This window comes from Salvelinus fontinalis, chromosome 18 (assembly GCF_029448725.1).
Source record: "Salvelinus fontinalis isolate EN_2023a chromosome 18, ASM2944872v1, whole genome shotgun sequence".
Taxonomy (NCBI): Eukaryota; Metazoa; Chordata; class Actinopteri; order Salmoniformes; family Salmonidae; genus Salvelinus; species Salvelinus fontinalis.
Genome location: NC_074682.1, coordinates 22,137,444 through 22,163,784, shown reverse-complemented (window position 1 = coordinate 22,163,784; position 26,341 = coordinate 22,137,444). Strand labels below are relative to the sequence as shown.

At 42.2% G+C, this 26,341-nt stretch overlaps 2 protein-coding genes across 21 annotated transcripts in view; both read left to right on the top strand.

The window, feature by feature from the left end:
• Nucleotides 1–502: 502 nt before the first annotated feature.
• LOC129815154 (eukaryotic translation initiation factor 4 gamma 3-like) overlaps nt 503–26,341 on the top strand; it is a 98,331-nt gene continuing 72,492 nt past the window's right edge. For 17 of the 20 annotated variants that reach the window (XM_055868613.1, XM_055868620.1, XM_055868618.1 and 14 more), the window contains exons 1-2: nt 503–1,061; nt 18,321–18,420. In XM_055868613.1, the coding sequence (XP_055724588.1) occupies nt 898–1,061; nt 18,321–18,420 (264 nt within the window). In that variant the 5' untranslated portion in view covers nt 503–897. The remainder of the gene's footprint in view (nt 1,062–18,320; nt 18,421–26,341) is intronic. The other 3 variants (XM_055868617.1, XM_055868615.1, XM_055868604.1) reach the window with 1 other exon arrangement.
• Nucleotides 5,996–26,341, top strand: part of LOC129815157 (uncharacterized) — a 37,142-nt gene continuing 16,796 nt past the window's right edge. Inside the window, exon 1 of the mRNA XM_055868628.1 lies at nt 5,996–14,555. The gene's annotated coding sequence lies outside the window, so the exon portion shown is untranslated. The remainder of the gene's footprint in view (nt 14,556–26,341) is intronic.

Below are 26,341 nucleotides of genomic sequence, written 5' to 3'. Positions count from 1 at the left end.
TACATTTGTATACATTATTGAGCGGTTCTTGAGAACGACCCCATAAATATAGCATGGGGCGACAGGTAGCCTAGTTGTTAGAGCGTTGTAACCAGTAACCGAAAGGTTGCTGGATCGAATCCCCGGTCTGGTAAGGTAAAAATCTGTCAATCTGCTCCTGAACCCACTGTTCCCCGGTAGGCCGTCATTGTAAATAAGAATGTGTTCTTAACTGAATTGCCTCGTTAAAAATGTGAGTTTATTTTACACACACACTTCAAGACAGCCACTGCAGTTAAAATAATAAATACCATGCATTCTTTAAAAATAGCACCAAGCATAGTTATTTATTAGAACAAGAATAATGCAGTGCTCATCAATATAGATGAATGTATGTGCCAGTCAGTAAACTAGATGAGCTTTGGCCACATGAATGCAACAAATTAAGCGTCATTTTCGATCGCTCTAGGTAAGCCGAACATACCCGTAATTGGACGAGAATTGTCGAATCGTCTGTCCTGCCGGACTGGAAGCGGCCGCAACGCCATGTTAACGAAGTCTCTCATCTCCGTGGAAAAATGATTAGCTAGCTATAGAAAAATCAGTTGTTGATAACAAATGTTAAATTATCGAAGGAGGAAAGACACCGGTGACAGTGCTCGAAAGAACTGAACCGGATCTGCAGAGGTCCTGGACGGGCAAGGGAGGCAAACCTCCCACCGTCCCCATGAATAACACCATAGACCCGAACAGCGACTTTCCATGAAAAAAAGATTTTCTGCGTTGCTAATAGCTAGCCCTGTCGGTAAAAGGATTTGCGGCCTGCTTCAATAATATCCAACGCTTGCTAGCTATATTTATGCAAGCTAGATATATTTTGTATCAGTATTTATTAGTGTATTGTTTTGTTTTTTTGCAATGAGTTTGCCGACGAAAATAGTCCCAAAACCCGCCACTGTCGCAGTAAGTGGACCTGGAACTGTCCCGTCTCCGTCGAGCCAACTGCGGGCTACCCTGACCTCCGTGTCTTTACCACCGGGAGCCCCAGGTGCTCCTCAGTCGAACGCCGTGCCGCCACCTCAGTATCCTTCATTGGCAAGAATGCCCCTGGTATCTCTTGGTCAGGTATTCGGGGAAAACACATTTAGGTATCAAGCTAGTAACGTTATTGGTTAGAGGTTGGGTGCGGGTGAATGACTGATGTTTCGAAGAGCAGGGAGGAACAATTAGCTAGCTAGGTAGTTGGCTAATGTTAGCTAGTTAACAGATTAGTGGCTTGTTGACTAACGTTACTTGCTAAACTAGCTAGGCAACGTAGCTAAACTGCACATAATTCATTTTGTTGGCCAATGGCAATGTAATTTGAACTTGTGGATCAGAAACTGCGGGCTAACTAACATCACACTCAATTTGACGAGGTGGCGTAGGCTAACTAACTGCTAGAGGGCCACCGGCTTTGTTTCGTTTACTGGCGGTAGCTAGTTAGCTAGCTAGCCAGCCACTTTCATATTAGATAGGTAGGTTCATTTGCAACTGAAAACACATAGCAGCGGCTAACTAATCCGCTAGCCTATTGGCTAACCTATATTATTGGGGGCAGTCTTTGTGAGAGATGAATGTTTTGGGTGGACCAGCAAACCAAATGTTGTAGCCATCACCCTAAAACTGTAACATTAGTTATTCTTGCTAGCAAGTATGAGTGAATGTTAGCTAGTAGTAAGTTACATGTAGTAAGTTACATGGGCCTAGGATCCCCTCCCCGATTTCAATAGAAGGGATGCTAACACCGGTTGTTATTTATCTATCTAGGCGGTAGTTGCACCGGGTAGTAGATGACAGCCGGTGTAACACCAGTATGCCCATCTTGACAGGGGAGTGTCGCCAGGCATTTGGTTGTTGGTAGCAATGTATGCTACGTTACTGTAGCACGGTAGTACTAGTGTAAGTCGCTCTGGATAAGAGCGTCTGCTAAATGACTTAAATGTAATGTAAATGTAATGAGTCTGATCCAGTTTGCTTTATACCTATTTTATTTGTAGGAAGGGATATCTTTAATTGTGCATATTTCATGATTGTATGAATAATATTCAGTAAGCCTAACTAGCTATTTCAAGTCACTGCGTACTGAGACTCGTGGCTTTTTGATTCTTTTGACAGCTACCTTTCTGTCCAGTTTGTGTAGCTTCAACATAATGTGGCATGATTCAAATATAATTTTTGTTAACAAATGGATCAAGAGCATTTCCCTCACTTCAGAAACCCTTGGTCCCTGTCAACACGTTTGATCCCAGTGGAATTATTCTTCCAAATAAGACCTCCTAAAAACAATTTCTTACTTGATTTGTTTGGACTTTGTGAATATCAACTTTGAGTCCTAATCAATTTGAGATGGATTCTTGCTAATGGTCATTTTTTAAAGTTAGGATCTATCCTAGTGGCTTTTTACAATTAAAACGCCTTATGATTTCAATCTAATGTCCAGTCATAATGGAAGTATTGTGTACAGAGTGCACATGCTCCTGTTTTGTGGTTGCATTGTTATTTATGCTATTCTGTGAAGTCGAACTTTCACCTCCTGTTTTATTTACAGCTCGGTGCCGGTGGTTTGAGGATTGGGTTGAATTAGCTTCCTGCTTCTGCCTATAACAGTGATGGTGTTCTTCAGTCCAGGATTTCTGTGGTATCCAGGGTGTTCCAAGGTTCTTAATTAGTGTATCTACACCGCTTCATTCACATTGTAGGATGTTGGACTTACAAGCTCTGTTCAATGGTGCTCTGTGTCTCAGTGCTCTCTGCATTGCTTGTGGTCTAGATTCAAATTCATTAGTCTTTCATCTTGTTCAACTGTGTCTCCTTCATGCCCCGGGGTGCTCAGGTGGGACTGTTCCACAGTCTCATAATGGAAGATTCTTCAGGCCTTTTGCAGCTTTCATTTCTATATTTCATTTTTATACTATATTTGTTTGTATGTCAACTGGGTTCCATAACTTCATTCTGCCACGTAACCACCACTTAGGCAGTATTGTTATAGGTTGAGCAAAGAAAAGTTTAGGCTACAACTGCGAGGTGACAGATAAGATGCATCAAACTATGCAGATTTCTCTCTGTCTATAGAAAAACTATGTCATTAAACTCACTGACCCTCCTGGTGTCTGCCCCTCTGCCTCCCTGAGGTCAAGAGTGTGGGAACATGTTATTCTCTGTCTGCCCTCTGCTCCCAATGGATGGGATTTCCGTGTGTGTGTGTGTAAGCTGAGATGGTGGGTAGGCGGGGCTAGTTGCTACTCCTGTTTGCAAGAGAGAAACCCGGTGCATGCGGCTACTGCTGCACTCCCCAGACAATGGCAGTGCTGCTTAGCATTCAGCACGAGAGGCCAAGGCGGCGCTTCCCACCGTCTGACAACAAAGGCTCAGGTCAGCCTACAGTAGTGCCCTATCAAATCTGCGGTGTGGACTCAATCACAGAATCTTGACATTAGGACATAATTCAACAATATAAAATAATGAATAAATTGCATTAATTTGTCGAAGTTAAACATTAACAATGTCATCAGTGATTTGTATTTTCCTGCAACTTTCTGAAACGGAACAGGTGTGTGTGATATGCATGTGTATGTGTACACTTTAGCGATGATGGTAATGATGACTGTCTTCTGGTCGAGATGGAAAGGCTTTCCAAAAACCTTCTCAATTAATTGATAACTACAAAGTAGCCTATGCCTACCTGGTAGATTGATATCAATTTGTTTTGCAAACTCTGCAGTCATATGAGCTCAATAGAAATATTGCTAACCAAAAAAATGGTCTCTGGCTAGTGCCCAAAATCAAAATGTCTTAGATTTTTTCCCAGACATGGTCTCCTGAAGTGGTTGAAGTGTTGTTGTGGACAAAAAAGAGCAAAAACCCAAGAAAACAGAATTTGGGGTAAAAACAGAATCTGGCAAAAAGTAAAAACGATTTTTATTGTGCCCTACTACAGCAGCCCTGGCTGGGCCGGGAACTAAAGGCCTCACTCGCTCACTCTTTATTCTACCATCATCACTTCATTCTTGTCTTTCACTTTACTTTTCTAGCATTATTTTGTCATGCTTATTTTTGATTAGATTTGTTAAAATGAATGAATGGGACATTATGGGTGTGTTCCACTAACTAGAAACAGCATGGAACAGCGAGGTTATTGTTCAGTGCAGCCTTTGATGTTATTGATCGTAAGTTGTTATTGAAGAAACTCACTTGCTATGGCTTTACATCACCTGCCATCACATGGTTGGAGTTATTTATCCAATATAACCCTGAGAGTGTTCTTCAATGGAAGCTTCTCTAATTAAACAATAAGGCCCGAGGGTATGCAGTATATGACCAACATACCACTGCTACGGGCTGTTCTTATGTACGACACAATGCAGAGTGCCTGGACATAGTCCTTAGCCGTGGTATATTGGCCATATATCACAAACCTCTGAAGTGCCTTATTTCTACTATAAACCGGTTACAAACGTAATCAGAGCAGTAACAATACATGTTTTGTCATACCCGTTGTATACAGTCTGATATACCACGGCTATCAGCCAATCAGCATTTAGGGCTCGAACTACCCAGTTTATAACTTCAGTTTATACAACGGGTGGGTCTAATTCTGAATGCTGATTGGTTAAAACGCATTCAAGCCGCTGCCTATTGCACAAGTTACCACCAGCTAAATCTATGACGTTAAAATTTACTCTGTTCCATCTGACTGTGCAATCCACTGTCTCATCAGCCCAGCCAGGCACTTCATGAACTTGATCTCCACTATTAAAAGCATTTAGACATTATCTCACATTTCTTTCAGACTAACATTTAGTTTTCAACAGCGGAGATTTGTATAAATCTTTGTCTTTTTCTCTGACATTTGCGACATTGTTTTAATATTCAAATTCGATCTCCAGATATCTCATAGTAATTAATGTGTCATGATGAGAGAGGCAGGCAGCTTTTCTCAGCCAGTCGAAATCATGAATCAGCGTAATTTTTATGGATATATACAAAGAACTATCAATAGAAAACGGGTCAAACGAAACTAAGTGCAACTAGTTTGCTGTCTTTCAACTCAAATGTTATTAGTCACATGTGCCGAATACAACCAGTAGACCTTAGTGAAATTCTTACTAAAAAACAATGCAGTTTAAAAAAAAATACGTATAAGAATAAGAGAGAAAAGTAACAAGTAATTAAAGAGCAGCAGTAAAGTAACAATGGCAAGACTATATACAGGGGGGTACCGATACAATGTGCGGGGGCACTGGTTAGTTGAGGTAGTATGTACATGTAGGTAGAGTTATTAAAGTGACTGCATAGATGACAAGAGAGTAGCAGTGGTGTGAAGGGGGGGGGGGGGGGGGGGGGGGGTGCAAATAGTCTGGGTAGCCATTTGATTAGATGCTCAGGAGTCTTATGGCTTGGGGGCAGAAGCTGTTTAGAAGCCTCTTGGACCTAGACTTGGCGCTCCGGTACCACTTGCCGTGCAGTAGCAGAGAGAGCAGTCTATGACTAGGGTGGCTGGAGTCTGACAATTTTTAGGGCCTTACTCTGACACCGCCTGGTATTGAGGTCCTGGATGGCAGGAAGCTTGGGCACGGTGATGTACTGGGCCGTTCGCACTACCCTCTGTAGAGCCTTGCGGTCGGAGGCCGAGCAGTTGCCATGCCAGGCAGTGATGCAACCAGTCAGGATGCTCTCAATGGTGTATCTGTAGAACCTTTTGAGGATCTGAGAACCCATGCCAAATCTTTTCAGTCTCCTGAGGGGGAAATAGGTTTTCCAGCTTCAGTTTGAAGTGAATGTGTTAGTAGTGTGTGTTAGCTGTGTGGCTAGCTCCTCTGAACACGTGTCCTGACGAGAGAGCACATTTTCTACACCAGGTGAAATCGCGAATCATTATCTCATTGTTATGGATGTATCCAAATGTCACTAGAAAACAGCTTAACCTCTAACGAGCCTCTACCCCGGATCCGGGAGCATCCCCCCCCCCCCCCCCCCCCCCACACTGATTAGCATCGCTAACATAGCGTCACAATTAAATAGTAGCATCTAAATATCATTAAATCACAGGTCCAAGACACCTAATGAAAGATACAGATCTTGTGAATAAAGCCACCATTTCAGATTTTTAAAATGTTTTACAGGGAAGACACAATATGTAAATCTATTAGCTAAACACGTTAGCAAAAATCACAATTTTTCTTTGTCCACCATTTTCTCTCAACACCAGTAGCTATCACCAATTCGGCTAAACTAAGATATTGATAGACACTAACCAAGAAAAAACCTCATCAGATGACAGTCTGATAACATATTTATGGTATAGGATAGGTTTTGTTAGAAAAATGTGCATATTTCAGGTATAAATCATAGTTTGCCATTGCAGCCAGCATCACAAATCTCACCAAAGCTCCTAGAATTACTACAGACAGCAACGTGTATTACCAATTTACTCATCATAAAACATTTCTTAAAAATACACAGCACATAGCAATGGAAAGACACAGATCTTGTGAATTCAGACAACATTTCAGATTTTCTAAGTGTTTTATGGCGAAAACACAATAAATCGTTATATTAGCATACCACATACGCAAACGTTACCCGAGCACTGATTCTAGCCAAAGAGAGCGATATCGTATCATCGCCAAAATATATAAATTTTTTCACTAACCTTCTCAGAATTCTTCAGATGACACTCCTGTAACATCATATTACAACATACATATACAGTTTGTTCGAAAATGTGCATATTTAGCCATAAAAAAACGTTGTTATACAATGAAAATAGTAGCAAAACAAGCCTGGAAATGTCGGTCGCCATCTTTGAGTGATCTAGTTTAATCAATAGCTAATCATATACTTGACTAAAAAATACAGGGTTGACAGGAATCGAAAGACAAATTATTTCTTAATGCAATCGCTGATTTACATTTTTTTAATTATCCTTACTTTTCAATACAGGTTGCGCCAAGCGAAGCTATACAAAACAAAATGGCGGCGTAAGCGTTTAACATTTTTCGACAAACACGATTTATCATCATAAATTGTTCTTACTGTGAGCTGTTCTTCCATCAGAATCTTGGGCAAAGAATCCTTTCTTGGGTCTAATCTTCTTTTGGTCGAAAGATGTCCACTTGTCCGTCGAAATGCCCACTAACGTACGACCGGGACCCCGAAATTGTCCCAGCGCTTCAAAGTGCACAACAAAGCAATGCCTCAATCGCACTAAAAGGATATAAATTGCTATACAACGGTTCAAATTAACTACCTTATGATGCTGTTAACACCTATAACGGGTAAAAACATGACCGGAGAAATATTACTGGCTAAACTAACGCTTGGAAGGAGGCGAGTCCGATGTCCTTCGCGCGCAAGGCGCAGGCAGCAAAGGGAAGCTACTTCCGCTATTTGGTGTCTTATAGAGAAACTGATTGCGCAATCGACACCATTCAAAGCGTCATCACGCACTGACATCCAGGGGAAGACGTAAGCAGTGTTTGTTTCTCCATAGCATTTACAGGGAGCTTTAAACTGACTCCAGATCGGTGGCCAAAATGTTTGAAATCTGACTCCCTATCATGAAAAGTGCTGTAGATTGAGTTCTGTTTCACTCAGAGACAAAATTCCAACGGCTATAGAAACTAGAGAGTGTTTTCTATCCAATATTAGTAATAATATGCATATTGTACGAGCAAGAATTGAGTAGGAAGCCGTTTAATCTGTAATGCAAATTATGCTAATGAGAAAACAGCACCCCCTATAGTCGCAAGAAGTTAAACAAACGCAAATGCAGCTACTTTGCTGTTATTCTGGCTGCACTGTTTGAAGTGACTAAGTTAGTTGTAGTTGGCTAGCTAGCAAGCAAGGGATAAGAATGTTGCCAGCCAGTATGGCAATGGAACATTTAGAATGAACCGCGTCCATAGATACAGAACAAAAGGACTGAACAACTGGGTTGCGTCTCTCGCAACCAAACCAATAGAACAAACAACCAGCCGGCTTGGGTAGCAACCCTAGATTTGTGTCAGGTCTATATCTTGTGGAAGGATGAAATAGTATGAATAAATTCATCAAAATGTTTTTAATAAAATATTTAAATATGTTGGTATCCCATAATATAAGTGATAATGCCCTCGAAGCTGGTGTTTGGAGGATATATTGGCACGGTTTGAGGGCCCAAGACGAACAACACCCGTGCCAATATATCCTCCAAACGCCGCTTCGAGGGCAAAATCACTTAAATATGTGCAGTGTCCCTCAGGGCAGTTGCCTTGAGCCGTTACTCTTCTCTATGTTGGTTTGCCACTGGTCTTAAACGACGCTAGAATGACTATGTATGTGGATGTGTCCACACTGTACGTCAACACTCAAAGCCAGTGAACTCACTGAAATTCTAAATAAGGACTTAGTCAGTATCAGAATGGGTGATTTAATAATAAACTGGTTTTAAATACAGTACATCAAACATTTTAAGCGTTGTATTTGGTTCAAAACATTATCTCAGACCTAAACCTCAACTGGAATTGTGCATAGAAAATCTTTACCTGTGTGTGTAGGCTTCCTCCCCCTCCCTCCGACGCATGCACAGTCTACTGTAGCTACTGACGCTACAGGCGTGATTCAGAAATTAGGGAGAGATTTTTTTATTAGACAAGAATGGATTCACTTTTTCAATGCTAGTTTAGGATAGCTATCACGTTTCACATTGGATTTATTAACTACAAAAATGTATGACGTGTTTTTATTTTTAATTCTGTTGCCGCTCTGCACACTCAAGCTTGTTCGCTAGCTGCATTATGTGTAATGTAATGGAACTTAGAATTATAGGTCGACCGATTTATCTTTTTTTCAACGCCGATACCGATTATTGGAGGACCAACAAAAGGCGATACCGATTAATCGGCCAATTTTTATTTAATTTATTTATTTGTAATAATGACAATTACAAAAATACTGAATGAACACTTATTTTAACTTACTATAATACATCAATAAAATCAATTTAGCCTCAAATAAATAATGAAACATGTTCAATTTGGTTTAAATAATGCGAAAACAAAGTGTTGGATAAGAAAGTAAAAGTGCAACATGTGCCATGTAAGAAAGCTAACGTTTAAGTTCCTTGCTCAGAACATGAGAACATATGAAAGCTGGTGGTTCCTTTTAACATGAGTCTTCAATTTTCCCAGATAAGAAGTTTTAGGTTGTAGTTATTATAGGAATTATAGGACTATTTCTCTCTATGATTTTCTATTTCATATACCTTTGACTATTGGATGTTCTTATAGGCACTTTAGTATTGCCAGTGTAACAGTATAGCTTCCATCCCTCTCCTCACCCGCTACATGGGCTCGATCCAGGAACACATCGACAACAGCCATCCTCGAAGCAGCGTTACCCATGCAGAGCAAGGGGAACAACTACTCCAAGTCTCAGAACGAGTGACGTTTGAAACGCTATTAGCGCGCACCCCGCTAACTAGCTAGCCATTTCACATCGGTTACATCAGCCTAATCTCGGGAGTTGATAGGCTTGAATTCATAAACAGCAGAGCTGCTGGCAAAACACACAAAACTGCTGGTGCCCACCATCGCTCAGTCAGACTGCTCTATCAAATCATAGACTTTATTATAACATAATAACACACAGAAATACGAGCCTTAGGTCATTAATATGGTCGAATCCGGAAACTATCATCTCGAAAACAAAACATTTATTCTTTCAGTGAAATACGGGACTGTTCCGTATTTTATCAAACAGGTGGCATCCATCAGTCTAAATATTTCTGTTACATTGCACAACCTTCAATGTTATGTGATAATTATGTAAAATTCTGGCAAATTAGTTCGCAATGAGCCAGGCGGCCCAAACTGTTGCATATACCCTGACTCTGCATGCAATGAACGCAAGAGAAGTGACACAATTTCACCTGGTTAATATTGCCTGCTAAACTGGATTTCTTTTAGCTAAATATGCAGGTTTAAAAAATATATACTTCTGTGTATTGATTTTAAGAAAGGCATTGATGTTTATGGTTAGGTACACGTTGGAGCAACGATAGTCCATTTTCGCGAATGCACACTGCATCGATTATATGCAACGCAGGACACGTTAGATAAACTAGTAATATCATCAACCATGTGTAGTTATAACTAGTGATTATGATTGATTGTTTTTTATAAGATAAGTTTAATGCTAGCTAGCAACTTACCTTGGCTTCTTACTGCATTCGCGTAACAGGCGGGCTCCTCGTGAGGCAGGTGGTTAGAGTGTAGGACTAGTTAACCGTAAGGTTGCAAGATTGAATCCCTAAGCTGACACGGTAAAAATCTGCCGTTCTGCCCCTGAACAAGGCAGTTAACCCACCATTCCTAGGCCGTCATTGAAAATAAGAATGTGTTCTTAAGTGACTTTCCTAGTTAAATAAAGGTGTAAAAAAAAAAAAATAGTGCAAAATCCGCATCCAAAATTACCGATTTCCGATTGTTATGAAAACTTGAATCGGCCCTAATTAATCGGCCATTCCGATTAATCGGTCGACCTCTACTTAGAATCATGATCAATGGCTAGCACTGGTCCAACGTCAGTTCAGCAAATCTCTGAAGTTCAAAAACATTCAAAGTTCCTTCATAGAAGCCACTCCTCCATAGGCATAATTCTGTGGGCCTAATTTTGATAATTAATGTCATAACAACATGTACAGCGCTCTCCACACCTGCAAAATTTCAGTCGCATGTCGGCATGTCGCACCCTACACTGCACTTGTCTGTCCAATGCATGTACATAGCTTTGCCCCCTTCATAGCAAGCTGTACAATCCATTGGTGAAGTAATTTATTGTTGTGCTAAATAAAATAAAATTTCAGAGGTTTGTTTAAAAAGGACAAGAAAGGAACTTAATAACTGTTACTTTTTTGTTAGAACCGATTCAGAACTTTATTTTGCTGGTCAGAACAATTGAACAGAACCCCCAAAAATATGATTCTATTCAGAACTAAACAATGGGGAAATAATCTTGGTTCCAACTTCTGGAACTGATATCAACAACAGGCATACCATTTTTTTCCTGGTTGAGGGTTTTTATGAGAAATATTACTGTGATGAAAATTCCAGATTGTCTGCATAATCAAATAACATTCAGCTCAGACACCCATACATTCCCCACAAGACATGTCACCAGGCGTCTCTTCACAGTCCCCGAGTCCAAGACGAATTCACGGCATCGCACATTATTATACAGAGCCATGATTGTGTGGAACTCCCATCTCCAATTACTCAAGCAAACAGCAAAATTACCTTTTAAAAAAACGGATTAAACAACATCTCATGGAATGGCGGGGACTGTGAGGGGACAAACACAGAGTGGAGTATGCTCTAACACACCATTTTTTTGTCGTATTGTTTGTATATCGTTGCGTTTTAAATGTGTGACTGTCCTTGTATATCAGTGCTTTCTTACTTGTCTTGTTTTTGTGTGGACGCCAGGAAGAGTAGCTGCTGCTTCTGCAAATGGTAATAGGGATCCAAATAAAGCATAAAAGTCATGTAGGGCCATATAGCACCCGTTAGAGTTTAGGACAGGTGCGTCGTGTATTCATGTTGAATGTTCTCATAAGCCCACTCACTGTTGTAGATAAAATAAACTGCTGAGTAGTTCTGAGCTAGCATTCGGACGGCCCAGGTCTAGCCTATGCCTTGCAGGCAGGGAGTGTCTCACTCCTCAACTCCCTTTCTAGGTTTTCAAGCTGATTCTTGTACTTAAATATCTTTTAATTTACAGACGAGAGACTTAGTGCTATTTTGCACTGTGAATGTGAGATTATATTCTGGCTATTAGTTTATAGGTATGCCATAGTGCAGTCATTTGAACCCCAACATTTAGCCTAGAGAATTTTGCAGCGCTTTCATGCGTCCTCAACTCCTTCTGTATGTTATGGAGGGATAGGGTCCTCAAACTGATTTAAAAGCCTACGGTACTCTTTGATGGCTGTTACTAAAGACAGGAGATGTTTTATTAAACTTATAGTCAACTGTACATTTTCTCAAGAATCTTGCTCCAAGATCTGCTAAAGGGGTCTGAATAACCAATGTCAGTAGTAGGCCAACTGTAGTGAGAGAGCAGTCCCAGGCCACAGCAGGCTGCATCTTAAACCCTGTGTTTATTCAGTGCTCTGAGAGCCTGGTCTGGTGGGGCAGCAGAGTGGAGTACAGTGAAGGGGTGGTTTTGTGTCTGCACCATCTGGGCTCCAGTCACATCCTGTGACTCCGCTCTGAACCAGCTGCACTCAGCCTCAGGTAGGCTATAGCTCCAGGCTGCTACAACTAATGGGCAGACTGGGAGGGAGCCTCAGGGTTAGTCATTGTGCTATTAGACGTTTAAAGAAGACTGTAGTAAGGCACTAAACCATAATTGCTCCAGGGTCGCCGTTGATAATGGCAGTCCCTGCCACTCTCCGAGAGGGTGTCTCTGAGGGAGTTGGGAGGAATTTTTTTGTTAAATAGTTTTAAAAAGATATCTGGATTCCTATATGATAGGATTAAATGTACAGGAATAGAACAGACAAATCATTGACTTGACTGGGGATAGGCAAAATCCAGAACTTTTTATAATTTTTTTTAATAAAATGTTTTGTTTTGGAGATTTCTGCCAACATTTTGTCTGGAATTTGGGTTCTCACGGCAACACTTTTTAGTTTATGTAATTTGTTTTGTGGAGCAGTCAAGTCGGCAGAAAATCGTATTTGATTTCTAACTCTGAACTACTCCTCACTTTCTCTTTTTCTATCAGCACCTCTATCTCTGTCTCTTTCCCACATACACACTCAGCATGTAAGTGGCTTTACATTAAGCTAATGATGATACAGGGACACCAGCTGCTTTTCCTCTTTTGCTGGCTCTAAATGGGGCAGGTCAGTGTGGACAGGTGTGAGGGGCTTGCAGTGGCCCCAGAGTGATTGGTAATGAACTAACTGTTGCAGAACGTGGTGATCTATATCAGAGCCTGGAAACATGTACTTGAGATGGACTTCGGGGTTATGTTTAGGATTTAGATACAGGGCTGTCCTGGCATGGAGGCCAAGGAACAGATTGGCTCAGAAAGTAGTTTCAGGGTGCAGTGCCTGTGTCTACTGAGCTGTGATAGGTGCTCTTCTGTGCCCTTCACAGATCAGGGTTTTACATGTAATTCGGAAAGTATTAAGACCCCTTGACTTTTTCCACATTTTGTTAAGTTACAGCCTTATTCTAAAATGTATTATTTTGTTCTTCCTCATTAATCTACATACACTACCCCATAATAACAAAGCGAAAACATGTTTTTAGAAATGTTGCCAAATTTATTATAAATAAAGAGCAGCAGAAATACCTTATTTCCGTAAGTATTCAGACCCTTTGCTATGAGACTCAAAATTGAGCTCAGGTGCATCCTGTTTCCATTGATCATCCTTGAGATGTTTCTACAACTTGATTGGAGTCCACCTGTGGTAAATTCAATTGATTGGACATGATTTGGAAACGCACACATCTGTCTATATTAGAGGTCGACCGATTGTTTTTTCAAAGCCGATACCGATTATTGGAGGACCAAAAAAAGCAGATGCCGATTTTTGTAATAATGACAATTATAACAATACTGAATGAACACTTTTATTTTAACATAATACATAAATAAAATAAATTTAGTCTCAAATAAATAATGAAACGTTCATTTTGGTTTAAATAATGCAAAAACACAGTGTTGGAGAAGTGAAAGTGCAATATGTGCCATGTAAAAAAGCTAACGTTTAAGTTCCTTGCTTAGAACATGAGAACATATGAAAGCTGGTGGTTCATTTTAACATGAGTCTTCAATATTCCCAGTTTAGGTTGTAGTTATTATAGGACTATTTCTCTCTACCATTTGTATTTCATATACCTTTGACTATTGGATGTTCTTATAGACACTTTAGTATTGCCAGCCTAATCTCGGGAGTTGATAGGCTTGAAGTCATAAACAGCGCTGTGCTTGAAGCATTGCGAAGAGCTGCTGGCAAACGCAGTAAAGTGCTGTTTGAATGAATGCTTACGAGACTGCTGCTGCTCAGTCAGACTGCTATATCAAATGATAGACTTAATTATAATATAATAAACACACAAATACGAGCCTTAGGTCATTAATACGGTCAAATCCGGAAACTAGAATTTCAAAAACAAAACGTTTATTCTTTCGGTCAAATACGGAACCGTTCCGTATTTTATAGAGTGGGTGACATCCCTAAGTCTAAATATTGCTTTTACTTTGCACAACCTTCAATGTTATGTCATAATTATGTAAAATTCGGGCAAATTAATTACGGTCTTTCTTAGGAAGAAATAATCTTCACACAGTTCGCAACGAGCCAGGCGGCCCAAACTGCTGCATATACTCTGACTCTGCTTGCACATAAACGCAAGAGAAGTGACACAATTTCCCTAGTTAATATTGCCTGCTAACATTAATTTCTTAACTAAATATCCAGGTTTAAAAATATATACTTGTGTATTGATTTTAAGAAAGGCATTGATGTTTATGGTTAGGTACATTGGTGCATCAACGGGGCTTTTTTCACGAATGCGCTTGTTACATCATCACCCGATTGGCAAAGTAGGCTGTGATTCGATGATAAATTAACAGGCACCGCACTGATTATATGCAACGCAGGACAATCTAGATAACTACGCATGTTGATGATATTACTAGTTTAACTAGTGATTATGTTAAGATTGATTGTTTTTTATAAGGTAGGTTTAATGCTAGCTAGCAACTTACCTTGGCTCCTTGCTACACTCGCGTAACAGGTGGTCAGCCTGCCATGCAGTCTCCTCGTGGAGTGCAATGTAATCGGCCATAATCGACGTCCAAAAATGCTGATTTACCGATTGTTATGAAAACTTGAAATGGGCCCTAACTAATCGTTCGACCTCTAATCTATGTAAGGTCCCACAGTTTACAGTGCATGTCAGAGCAAAAACCAAGCCATGAGGACGAAGGAATAGTCCATAGAGCTCTGAGACAGGATTGTGTCGAGGCACAGATCTGGGGAAGGGTACCAAAGAATGTCTGCAGCCTTGAAGGTCCCCAAGAACAGTGGCCTCCATCATTCTTAAATGGAATAACTTTGGAACCACCAAGACTCTTCCTAGAGCTGTCCGCCCAGTCGAACTGAAGAATCGGGGGAGAAGGGCCTTGGTCAGGGAGGTGACCAAGAACCCGATTGTCCGCTCTGAAGGAGCTCTAGAGTTCCTCTGTGGAGATGGGAGAACCTTCCAGAAGGACAACCATCTCTGCTGCACTCCACTAATCAAGCCTTTATGGTAGTGGTCAGACGGAAGCCACTCCTCAGTAAAAGGAACATAACAGCCTGCTTTGAGTTTGCAAAAAGGTACCTAAAGGACTCTCAGACCAGGAGAAACAAGATTCTCTGGTCTGATGAAACCAAGATTGAACTCTTTGGCCTGAATGCGAAGCGTCACATCTAAAGGAAACCTGGCACCACCCCTACGGTGAAGCATGGTGGTGGCAGCATCATGCTTTTGGGATTTTTTTCAGCTGCAGGGACTGGGAGACTAGTCAGGATCGAGCGAAAGATAAATGGAGCAAAGTACAGAGAGATCCTTGATGAAAACCTGCTCCAGAGCTCTCAGGACCTCAGACTGTGGCGAAGGTTCACCTTCCAACAGGACAATGACCCTAAGCACACAGCCAAGACGATGCAGGAGTGGCTTCAGAACAACTCTGAATGTCCTTGAGTGGCCCGGCCAGAGCCCGGACTTGAACCCGATCTAACATCTCTGGAGAGACCTGTAAATAGCTGTGCAGTGACGCTCCCCATCCAACCTGACATCTGATCTGCAGAGAATAATGGGGAATATCTCTCCAAATACAGGTATGCCAAGCTTGTAGCGTCATACCCAAGAAGAATTGACGCTGTTATCACTGCCAAAGGTGCTTCAACAAAATACTGAGTGAAGGGTCTGAAAACTTATGTAAATGTGATATTTCCTTTTTATATATACATTTAAATAAAAAATCAAAATCTGGTTTTGCTTTGTCATTATGGGGTTTTGTGTGTAGATTGAGGGAAAGAAAACAAAGAAAAAATGTAACTTTAGAATAAGGCTGTAAACGTAACATAATTTGGAAAAAGTCAAGGGGTCTGAATACTTAATGAATGCACTGTATGCAAAAAGGTTGCTGTCTGGGGCAAACCAGGCTTTCCTTTTCCTGGTTTCACTATGTTCTGTTAGCTGCATCATAACCTGACATGTTTTGTAATAAAGTAGCCTATGTTCACTACAGTTGCTGTAGCCCACTTGTCTAGTCGCTGTTGGCCACATTTTGCTATGTGTAAAGGCATTTATTTTCTTTTGTCTGATCTCTTGGCCTTTTGTTACTCTAATAGATTACATATTTTCCTCCTCTGTTGCTGCAGAAACTAAATTAATCTCAGACTAATGACTGATTAGTGTGGCCAGTCACTCTGAGTGGCTGGTGCGCGCAGGGTTGAGTGGGTAGTGCCAGTGCCTCTGAGGGTAATATGTAGGTAGGTATGTCACTGTAAGTCCCAGTGGAATTTGGCTTTCTTAACAAAATATGGTAGCTTGGACACTGGCTTTTGTTGACATCAGTTTTTTTCTAAGCCAGATGTTACCACACAAGCCACATGTTGCTAAATGCATTGATGGATTCACCATTTTTTATTAATCATTTTGTTTTAACAAAGTTTTGCTTTGCACATGCAAAGGGATTTGGTTATGCAATTCAGCGCAAAATAGCAATTGGAGCAATCGGATCAGATTGTAATTCCAGTAAGAGTCATGCGGTCCCTCCTGCCAAATCCCCGGGGGTGTCAGCTGTCTCATCTCACCTGATCATTTTCCCCTCTGCAGTTGTGCAGCCTGCTAACCTCTGACCCATGGCGGAAACGTCCCTGCTGCCCACCTCCTCGCTGGTTTCACATGCTCAGCACAGAGCACCCTCTCACTCTCTGTTTGCATTCCACAACACAGACAGCCCTGCCAACCGGTCCTGGGCCCATACGGACAGCCGGATCAGATTCTCTTAGTGTCACTACCCGCTCCCCTCCAGGCCCCCTCACACAAGCACAGACACACCACACAAGACAACACTGCACCAGTATTCACTCCCCGCTGTTTTCTCCCCAGACTGTGACTACGGCTGTTCCCTGGCTATGTTAAAGGTTAGAGTGAAGACACACTCACAACAGGGATGTCCCCTCCGACTCTTGTTTGTTTGGCTTTATTTAAGACATCAACTGTATCGTGTATTTCTTCCTTTTCCAGGCCCTCTTTATGCTGCGTAGCTGCTGTCTTCAGTTCCACTGTTAAAAAAGTATTCTCTCTCTTTTGGGAGGAGTGGTGGTCTTGGCGGAAAGCCAGTGGAGATGAGGGCCCATACAGGCAAGGAAAGAGTGAAGGGGAGGGGTGGGATTTTGGGAATGGCCAAAAAGTGTCAGAGGGGAAAGCAAGAAAGCCAAACGCTCTCATTTCCTTGTAATCATGTGACCGGTGTGTGTGTTGTGTGCCTCTGCCTGTAAGTCCCAATGAACTGCCTGAACAGGTTACTGAGGTCCTCTCCTCTGTCTGGCACCCCCCCCCCCCCCACCCCCCACCCCCCCTGCCCTCTTCACTCTTCATCAGTCTCGTCATTCTTTCATAGCAGTCACTGATAAACAGAGTCCTGACTCATGATCACATGTCAACAACCCTATCTGGAAATAGAAAGCCTGTCCCTGGTTAAGGGGATCGTTATGTAGACTAGTCCTAGATGTGAGACAGTACATTTAATGCATTTCTTTTCAGCAGTCATGATTGACCTATTGAGTTAAGAGATTCTAAAATGACCTTTGAATTTGGTACCTTGAATTAACATAATTTCTTGAATAAAATAGGAATCGTCTATCTGGAACGCTAACGTTCTTAGAGTGGGAGTTTTGGAAATCCATGTCGGGATTTCCCTTTGACACACACGCTCCCTGGTAAAGGAACACAGTGTACTCTTGGAGATTGAGCATTTAGGGAGGGGGGCAAGCGGTGTCGGGTATTGGGAAACATTGGCTAAAACCCCGCCCAGGAACTAGAGAACTTGTGTACAAAGATGTGATAAACTTGTACTGTACGAAAATTTGAATTGGAAGGAACGTGTTTTTACCAGATGTAAGACATTGTTGTTTAGTACAGAACATTAATGTTCCAAAGCATGTTCATGTGTCCCTGCTGCTGTTGAGCTTGTTGATGCCTCCACCTTTGACCCGTTTTGGCCTTAAGTTGATCCTTTTCCAGAATTTTCCTTAATATGACGCGTCCCAGGATCCCTCGGGTTCAGCCATCCCTGGACGACCGCATCTTCCCCACACAGCCCGGCGTCACTGCCGTCTACAGCGTGAGTACACACACACACACACACATATTCATGCTCCACCACAAATGCATATGCTCATACCACACATGCTGGTTGTGAACCCTGGCAAGCATTTGCCAACCACACATCTCACATCTGACACTGCAGGGCGCCAGACTGCGACCATTTAGTGACATTTTTCTACCCTTTGACTTGGTCGTGTGAGTAAAATGTTTAATTGGTTGCATCGGTGCTAGCTACATATTCTACATGGTCACTAGGGGTGTAACGGTTCACCAAACCCACCATTTGATACTTATTGTGGTTTTGGGGGTTCGGTTTCTGTACAGCTGGAAAACGTTGTAGACCTTACCGTGAAATGCTTACTTACAAGCCGTTAGCCAACAGTGCCGTTCAAGAAGAGTTAAGAGATTATTTACCAAATAAACTAAAGTAAAAAATTATTAAAATAAAAAGTAACAAAACAGAAATAACGAGGCTATATACAGGGGGTACCGGTACAGAGTATATGTGCGGGGTTACAGATTAGTTAGTAATTTGTACATGTAGGTATGGGTGAAGTGACTATGCACAGATACTAAACAGTGAGTAGCAGCAGTGTACAAACAAATAGAGGGGGGGTCAATGTAATAGTCTGGTGGCCATTTGATTAATTGTTAAACAGTCTTATGGCTCGGGGGTAAAAGCTGTTAAGGAGCCTTTTGGTCCTAGACTTTGCACTCCGGTACCGCTTGCCGAGTGGTAGCAGAGAAAACAGCCTATGACTTGGGTGACTGGGAGTCTCTTACAATATTATGGGCTTTCCTCTGACACCACATATTATATAGGTCTTGGATGGCAGGACGCTTGGCCTCAGTGATGTACTGGGCCGTACACACTACCCTCTGTAGCGCCGTACGGTCAGATGCCAAGCAGTTGCCATACCAGGCGGTGTTGCAACCGGTCAGGATGCTCTCGATGGTGCAGCTGTAGAACTTTTTGAGTATCTGAGGACCCACGCCAAATCTTTTCAGTCTCCAGAGGGGGGGAAAAGGTTTTGTCTTGCCCTCTTCATGACTGTCTTGGGGTGTTTTGGACCATAATAGTTTGTTGGTGATGTGGACACCAAGGAACATAACTCTCGACCCGCTCCACGACAGCCCCGTTGATGTTAATGGGGGCCTGTTCGGCCCGCCTTTTCCTGTAGTCCACGATCAGCTGCTTTGTCTTGCTCACATTGAGGGAGAGGTTGTTGTCCTAGTGTAACGGATGTGAAATGGCTAGCTAGTTAGCGGGTGCGCGCTAGTAGCATTTCAATCAGTTACGTCACTTGCTCTGAGACTTAAGTAGTGTTGCCCCTTGCTTTGCAAGGGCCGCGGCTTTTGTGGAGCGATGGGTAACGACGCTTCGTGGGCGACCGTTGTCGATGTGTGCAGAGGGTCCCTGGTTCGCGCCCGTGTCGGGGCGAGGGGACGGTTTAAAGTTATACTGTTACACTGACACCACACTGCCAGTTCTCTGACCTCCCTATAGGCTGTCTTATCGTTGTCGTGATCAGGTCTACTGCTGTTTTGTCGTCGGCAAACTTAATGATGGTGTTGGAGTTGTGTTTGGCCATGCAGTCGTGTGTGAACAGGGAGTACAGGAGGGGAGTAAGTACACACCCCTGAGGGGCCCCAGTGTTGAGGATCCACGTGGCAGACGTGTTGTTGCCTACCATTACCACCTGGGGCCTGCACGTCAGGAAGTCCAGGATCCAGTTGCAGAGGGAGGTGTTTAGTCCCAGGGTCCTTACCTTAGTGTTGAACTTTGTAGGCACTATGGTGTTGAACGCTGAGCTGTTGTCAATGAACAGGATTCTCACATAGGTGTTCCTTTTTGTCCAGGTAGGAAAGGACAGTGTTGTGTACATTTACATTTAAGTCATTTAGCAGACGCTCTTATCCAGAGCGACGACTGAGATTGCGTCATCTCTGGATCTGTTGTGGCGGTATGCAAATTGGAGTGGGTCTAGGGTATCCGGATGCTGTTGATGTGAGCCATGACCAGCCTTTCAAAGCACTTCATGGCTACTGACGTGAGTGCTACGGGGCGGTAATCTTTTAGACAGGTTACCTTCGCTTCCTTGGGCACAGGGACTATGGTGGTCTGCTTGAAACATGTAGGTATTACAGACTCCGTCAGGGAGAGGTTGAAAATGTCAGTGAAGACACTTGCCAGTTGGTCCGCACATGCTTTGAGTACACGTCCTGGTAATCCGTTTGGCCCTGCGGCTTTGTGAATGTTGACCTGTTTAAAGATCTTGCTCACATTGGCTACCGAGAACGTTATCACACAGTCATCCAGAACAGCTGGTGCTCTCGTGCATGCTTCAGTGTTGCTTACCCCAAAGTGAGCATAAAAGGCATTTAGCTCGTCTGGTAGGCTTGCGTCACTGGGCAGCTCGCGTCTTGGTTTCCCTTTGTAGTCTATAATAGTTTTCAATACCTGCCACATCTGACGAGTGTCAGAGCCGGTGTAGGAGGATTCAATCTTAATTCTGTTTTGATACTTTGCTTGTTTGATGGTTCGTCTGAGGGCATTCCTGGATTTCTTCTAATCATCCGGATTAGTGTCCCGCTCCTTGAGCCTTTAGCTCGATGCAGATTTTGCGTGTAACCCATGGCTTCTGGTTTGGATATGTACATACGGTCACTGTGGGGACGACGTCGTCAATGATGCCGATGACTGAGGTGATATACTCCTCAATGCCATTGGATGAATCCCGGAACATATTCCAGTCTGTGCTAGCAAAACAGTCCTGTATTGTAGCATCCTCATCTGACCACTTCCATATTGAGCAAGTCACTGGTACTTCCGGCTTCAGTTTTTTTGCTTGTAAGCAGGAATCAGGAGGATAGAATTATGGTCAGATTTGCCAAATGGGGGAGAGCTTAGTATGCATCTCTGTGTGTGGAGTAAAGGTGTTCTAGAGGGTTTTTTTTCTGGTAAAACCGATTTAAGTTTGCTTCCATTAAAGTTGCATTTTCTTGTTTGCTTATGGTCTTATTGAGTTGTTTGGGTGCGGTCTTAGTGCCAGCATCGGTCTGTGGTGGTAAATAGACGGCTACAAATAATAATATAGATAGGGTGGTCTACAGTTTATCATGTAGTACTCTATCTCCGGCGAGCAATACCTCAAGACTTCTTTAATATGAGACTACCCGCACCAGCTGTTATTAACAAAAAGACACACACCCCCACCCCTCGTCTTACAAGACGTAGCTTCTCTGTTCTGCCGGTGCATGGAAAATCCCGCCAGCTCTATATTATCCGTGTCGTCATTCAGCCACGACTCGGTGAAACAAGATATTACACTTCTTAATGTCCCGTTGGTAAGATAATTGTAGGTCATCAATTTTATTTTCCAATGATTGCATGTTGGCAAGTGGAATTGATGGCAGTGGGAGTTTACTTGCTCTCCTACGGATTCTCAGAAGGCAGCCAGATATGCGTCCTCTTTTCCTCCGTCTTTTCTTCACGCAAATGACTGGGATCTGGGCCTGTTCCCGGGAGAGCAGTATATCTTTCTCGTCGAACTCGTTAAAGGAAAAGCTTCTTCCAGTTTGTGGTGAGTAATCGCTGTTCTGATGTCCAGGAGTTATTTTCAGTCATAAGAGAAGGTAGCAGCAACATTATGTACAAAATAAGCATTCACAATGTTCCTGGCATTGTCTGTTGTGACAGGATTGTTATGTTGGGCCATGTGCTGTTAAGGTGACCGTATTACCGCCACACTGGCGGTCACAAGTCATGAATGCTTGTGACCGTTTAGTCACGGTAATTAGGCTTCTCCAAGCTCTGATGTTGCTGAAGGTCATTAGTAGCCTACCAAACTTGCTAACTGCATTGGACGCAGCACTCTGTTGTCCCTCCAATCATTCTGACATCAATGCAAATGTATTCAAAAATCTAATCAAACACTTCATGAGCTCATGATGCGCAACATTTCTATAGGCTATGCAATTGTGTGAGAAAACGGTGATGGCTTTCTTTTTTTTAAGAGGATCCCATCAGCTTTCTATAGGCTACGCCTATTTGAGGTCAACCGCTTATGATTTTTCAACGCCGATACCGATTATTGGAGGACGAAAAAAGCTGATGCCGATTAATCGGCCTATTTTTATATATATATATATGTGTGTGTGTGTGTGTGTGTGTGTGTGTGTGTGTGTGTGTGTATATGTATATATATATGTATATATGTGTGTGTGTGTGTATGTATATATATGTATACAGTAATCCCTCGTTTATCGCGGGGGTTACGTTCCGAAAATGACCCGCGATAAGTGAAATCCGCGAAATAGAAAACTTTTTTTTTTTTTTACAATTAGCAACTATTACATGTATACAAATACAGTGACTCACGTGTAGGCCGTTTCACTGCTCTTCAGACTGGGCCGCTGCATCCTGACTGCGCTCTGCAGTGTTCTCTTCTTCTGAAGCCCGCGGTGCAGGTGTGTTTGTTCGGGAGAAGAACATAGTGATAGGCAGCTGTTGTCGCTCTTTTTTCTTCTTTGCAAAAAGATCCTTGTACACCGACATGCCACCATCGATTACGTTGGAGAACTGTAATGAACGGCTCATCAAAGGGTCCCATTCCTCAGCTACTCGCTTAAGTTCAGTGGCCATTCGCACCATGGTTGCTAAGCGACCAAGCGTTAGTCCTTCCTCCTCATCTCTCGTGTCCAATTCGTAGCATGTTTTGATACAAGAAGCGGGAGTGAGTTTTTAGCGAATCAGAATGCAGAGCACAATGCACCAAAAAAAAAAAAAATGCATTATGAAAATCCGCGAAATAGCGAATCCGCGATAAGTGAACCGCGAAGTGGCGAGGGATCACTGTATATATATATGTATGTATATATACAGTATATCACAAAAGTGAGTACACCCCTCACATTTTTGTAAATATTTGAGTATATATTTTCATGTGACAACACTGAAGAAATGACACTTTGCTACAATGTAAAGTAGTGAGTGTACAGCTTGTATAACAGTGTAAATTTGCTGTCCCCTCAAAATAACTCAACACACAGCCATTAATGTCTAAACTGCTGGCAACAGAAGTGAGTACACCCCTAAGTGAAAATGTCCAAATTGAGCCCAATGTGTCAATATTTTGTGGCCACCATCATTTGCCAGCACTGCCTTAACCATCTTGGGCATGGAGTTCACCAGAGCTTCACAGGTTGTCACTGGAGTCCTCTTCCACTCCTCCATGACGACATCATGGAGCTGGTGGATGTTAGAGACCTTGCACTCCTCCACCTTCCGTTTGAGGATGCCCCACAGATCCTCAATAGGGTTTAGGTCTGGAGACATGCTTGGCCAGTCCATCACCTTTACCCTCAGCTTCTTTAGCAAGGCAGTGGTCGTCTTGGAGGTGTGTTTGGGGTCGTTATCATGCTGGAATACTGCCCTGCAGCCCAGTCTCCGAAGGGAGGGGATCATGCTCTGCTTCGTATGTCACAGTACATGTTGGCATTCATGGTTCCCTCAATGAACTGTATCTCCCCAGGGCCGGCAGCACTCATGCAGCCCCAGACCATGACACTCCCACCACCATGCTTGATTGTAGGCAAGACACACTTGTCTTTGTACTCCTCACCTGGTTGCCGCCACACACGCTTGACACCATCTGAACCAAATAAGTTTATCTTGGTCTCATCAGACCACAGGAAATGATTCCAGTAATCCATGTCCTTAGTCTGCTTGTCTTCAGCAAACTGTTTGTGGGCTTTCTTGTGCATCATCTTTAGAAGAGGCTTCCTTCTGGGACGACAGCCATGCAGACCAATTTGATGCAGTGTACGGCGTATGGTCTGAGCACTGACAGGCTAACCCCCCACCCCTTCAACCTCTGCAGCAATTCTGGCAGCACTCATACGTCTATTTCCCAAAGACAACCTCTGGTTTGAGTGCACGCTGAGCATCGTGCACTTAACTTCTTTGGTTGACCATGGCGAGGCCTGTTCTGAGTGGAACCTGTCCAGTTAAACCGCTGTATGGTCTTGGCCACCGTGCTGCAGCTCAGTTTCAGGGTCTAGGGCAATCTTCTTATAGCACAGTCCATCTTTATGTAGAGCAACAATTCTTTTTTTCAGATCCTCAGAGAGTTCTTTGCCATGAGGTGCCATGTTGAACATCCAGTGACCAGTCAGTGTGAGGGAGTGTGAGAGCGATGACACCAAATTTAACACACCTGCTCCCCATTCACACCTGAGACCTTGTAACACTAATGAGTCGCATGACACCGGGGAGGGAAAATGGCTAATTGGGCCCAATTTGGACATTTTCACTTAGGGGTGTACTCACTTTTGTTGCCAGCAGTTTAGACATTAATGGCTGTGTGTTGAGTTATTTTGAGGGGACAGCAAATTTACACTGTTATACAAGCTGTACACTCACTACTTTACATTGTAGCAAAGTGTCATTTCTTCAGTGTTGTCACATGAAAATATATACTCAAATATTTACAAAAATGTGAGGGGTGTACTCACTTTTGTGATATACTGTATATACATATATGTATATGTGTGTGTGTATGTATATATATATGTATATATATGTATATATATGTATATATATATATATATGTATATATGTATGTATATATGTATATATGTATGTATATATGAATATATGTATGTATATATGAATATATGTATGTATATATGAATATATGTATGTATATATGTATATATGTATATATGTATATATGTATATATATATGTATATATGTGTATATATATATCTATATATATATATATATATATATCTATATATATATATATATATATATAGATATATAGATATATAGATATATAGATATACATTGCTCAAAAAAATAAAGGGAACACTTAAATAACACAATGTAACTCCAAGTCAATCACACTTCTGTGAAATCAAACTGTCCACTTAGGAAGCAACACTGATTGACAATAAATTTCACATGCTGTTGTGCAAATGGAATAGACAAAAGGTGGAAATTATAGGCAATTAGCAAGACACCCCCCAAAACAGGAGTGATTCTGCAGGTGGTGACCACAGACCACTTCTCAGTTCCTATGCTTCCTGGCTGATGTTTTGGTCACTTTTGAATGCTGGCGGTGCTCTCACTCTAGTGGTAGCATGAGACGGAGTCTACAACCCACACAAGTGGCTCAGGTAGTGCAGTTCATCCAGGATGGCACATCAATGCGAACTGTGGCAAAAAGGTTTGCTGTGTCTGTCAGCGTAGTGTCCAGAGCATGCAGGCGCTACCAGGAGACAGGCCAGTACATCAGGAGACGTGGAGGAGGCCGTAGGAGGGCAACAACCCAGCAGCAAGACCGGTACCTCCGCCTTAGTGCAAGGAGGTGCACTGCCAGAGCCCTGAAAAATGACCTCCAGCAGGCCACAAATGTGTGTATGTATATATCTATATGTATATATATATGTGTGTGTGTGTGTGTATATATATATATATATATATATATATATATATATATACACAATTTGTATGTATACAGACAGACAGACAGACAGTTGAAGTCGGAAGTTTACATAAACTTAGGTTAAAGTCATTAAAACTCGTTTTTCAACCACTCCACAAATTTCTTGTTAACAAACTATAGTTTTGGCAAGTCGGTTAGGACATCTACTTTGTGCATGACACAAGTAATTTTTCCAACAATTGTTTACAGACAAATTATTTCACTTATAATTCTCTGAATCACAATTTCAGTGGGTCAGAAGTTAACATAAGTTGACTGTGCCTTTTAAACAGCTTGGAAAATTCCAGAAAATGATGTCATGGCTTTAGAAGCTTCTGATTGACTCAAATGATGTCAATTAGCCTATTGGAGGTGTACCTGTGGATGTATTTCAAGGTCTACCATCAAACTCAGTGCCTCTTTGCTTGACATCATGGGAAAATGAA